The 2,462-nt window shown below is 51.8% G+C and overlaps 1 protein-coding gene across 1 annotated transcript; it reads right to left on the reverse strand.

The window, feature by feature from the left end:
* Nucleotides 1-256: 256 nt before the first annotated feature.
* On the reverse strand, nucleotides 257-2,053 carry LOC118353860 (uncharacterized). The gene is made up of 2 exons (XM_035712799.2): nucleotides 1,512-2,053; nucleotides 257-664 (listed from the first exon to the last, which is right to left on the reverse strand). Exons 1-2 carry the CDS (start codon nucleotides 1,865-1,867, stop codon nucleotides 367-369), a joined length of 654 nt encoding a protein of 217 aa, XP_035568692.1. The 5' UTR covers nucleotides 1,868-2,053; the 3' UTR covers nucleotides 257-366.
* Nucleotides 2,054-2,462: the final 409 nt, after the last annotated feature.

Genomic DNA, 2,462 nt, shown 5'->3' on the forward strand with positions numbered 1-2,462 from the left:
CTAAATAAACAACTGTGAAATGAATGAATGAGTAAACTCATGCCTTACAGAGTAGTTTTTAGATGGTGAGCTAAAATCTGTTGCTGTCATGCCAGGTTCTAGTGAATTTCTTTAGGTGTGTGTCCTAAGGGAATCTATTGCTCTAGGTGTAAGTAAACATGCAGTGGGAAGAAAGAAGGACTTTCTAGGGAGACGAGGGAAAGCAATCATACCAGCTTATCTAGAAACTTATTTGCAATAGGAAACTCAGATATAATTCAAGAAGTAATAATTTCTTTTTATTATAGAAAATTTCAAACATAAACATAAGTAGATATAGATAAGACTAGCATAATGGATCCTCTTGTACCCTGTGATAGACAGATACTAGAGTGGCCCCCTCATCCTGGTGTCTATACCCTGTATATAATCCTCTCCCCTGAGTGTTTGCAAAACCTGTGACTTGCTGGAAACCAATAGAATATGGCAGTTTGATGTCACCCCTATGTGATCACCCCTATGTGTAAGATTCCACCTTGCTGACAAACTTATTTCGGGGACTCTTCTTGCTGGCTTGATGAAATCAGTGGCCATGTTGGGAAAGGACATGTGACAAGGAGCTCCAGGAGCTGAGGGCGATCTCCAGTTGACAGCTAGCAAAAAGCCAGAGTCTTCAGTCCTACAGCTGCAAGGAAATAAAATCTGCCAATGACCTGGGTGAGCAAGGAAGCTGATGCTTTTCCAGTTGAGCCTCCAAATAAAACACAGCCTCGCCAACCCCTTGAGGGTAGCTTAAGACCCTAAGCAGAGGACCCTGCTTAGGTGGGTGAGGTGCCTGGACACCTGACCCATAAAAAGTATGAGACAATAAATTGGTGTTGTTTTGAGCTGCTAAATCTGTAGTAATTTGCGGCAATTGATAACGAATTAAGATATATCACCCAATGTAAATGATTTTCTATAGTTTGCCGGTATTGATTCATCTATACGTTCGTCCGTGGTTTTGGGCATGGGTGGGATGGAGTATTTTAAAGCACATGCGCATACTTTAGTATCTCTAACAGAAAAGGAGTTTTTAAAAGTATAACAGTGAAAAATTAAGGCTTCCTTGACAACCAAAATAGGAGTCTTTTTAAAGCCCAGGAAGTCGATGGATCTAGTCTATTAGCTGGACACGGGAAGAAAGGGTACATTCTATAAACTGAGTAAGAAGAACATCCCCTTGATCCGATGAGCTAAAGAACAGGTACACATATGAGACCTTTCACTTGAAACGTCTAAGCCTTGCCAGTCGTTGTCGTTGTTGCTGTTTTAAGTAGTGCAGTCACAAGGTACTTGATCCTATAATATGCTCATCTGTCCTACAAAATCCAAAATCGTTCAAATCCAATCCTGATTGTATGTTGCAAATCCGACCCGTTCCGTTCCCCTAACCTGCGCTGGAAGGGACCCTTGTCAATTTCCACGTTTTTCATGACTCTTCATCGTTCCATGCCCTACGATAACTGGCATCCCTACCACCCTTCCCTTACCACAGGCAGCTCCTTCCAACTGGCCCCAGTTCCTCTCCTCTCTTGGAGACACCAAGCTCCTCTGCCTTTGACACTGAAGCGCTTCGTAAAGGAAACTCCCAGGGCTCTGGGGTCCGTCCCATCTCCACCACCAGGGCGCACTGCGATCTCTGGCAAGTAGAGCATTCTTTAAACTGGACACAATAGTGCCTCGCAGGGTTGCGGTCAAGATTAGATAAAGAACGTGTGTCACGGGTCAAGAGCCCAGCCCCTCGCAGGCACCGCCGCTCCTCACCCTTCCCTTTGTTAGTCCCCAGCTCGTCTCCCGGCACCAGAACGCCCAACACCACGCCGCACCCGCTTTCGTCGCGGGGCATGCCGGGATTTGTAGTTTCTTTGCTCCCCGAGCCGTGCTCGCTCTCGGAGTCAGTCGGCGAGAGGAAGAACTACACATCCCAGTGGGCAGTGAAAGGAAAGCGGGGCTCGGAAAATCGAGCGTCCCCGCCCGGCTGCCTCCGCTTTCCGCTGCCCACGGGTTGTGCCCACCGGGCGCGGGCTCCGACCCCGCGGCAAAGTCGGGGAGGGCGCGAGCCGGGCGCGCGTCGGCCGGGCCGGTCGGGCGGGGCCCCGGGGCAGGGGAGGCGCGGGCTGGAGAGGACAGCGGCCGTCCCTCTGCGGCCGTGGGAGCTCGCGGGGGGGAAAGGGGAGAAATAAAGCGAGTACATCGCGAGCGGCCGTGTCGGAGAAGTGAGAAAGAAAGGGCTGGGAGGCAGCAAGCCCCGCGCAGCGCGGCCGCCGCGGGCTTGTCCTCGGGGCCGCAGGGGACCCAGAGCGCTCTGCGCTCCCTGCGGGACACCTGGCCCCGGAGCCAGGCCCGCCTCGTAGAGTGTCTCCCCATCCCGTCGCCGGGCACCCCGCCCCCGCCGGGGGAGGAAGAGCAAGAGCCGGCGCAGGCCCGGGAGGGTCACCTCT

This window comes from Canis lupus, chromosome 1, assembly GCF_003254725.2.
Source record: "Canis lupus dingo isolate Sandy chromosome 1, ASM325472v2, whole genome shotgun sequence".
In the NCBI taxonomy this organism is placed as follows: domain Eukaryota; kingdom Metazoa; phylum Chordata; class Mammalia; order Carnivora; family Canidae; genus Canis; species Canis lupus.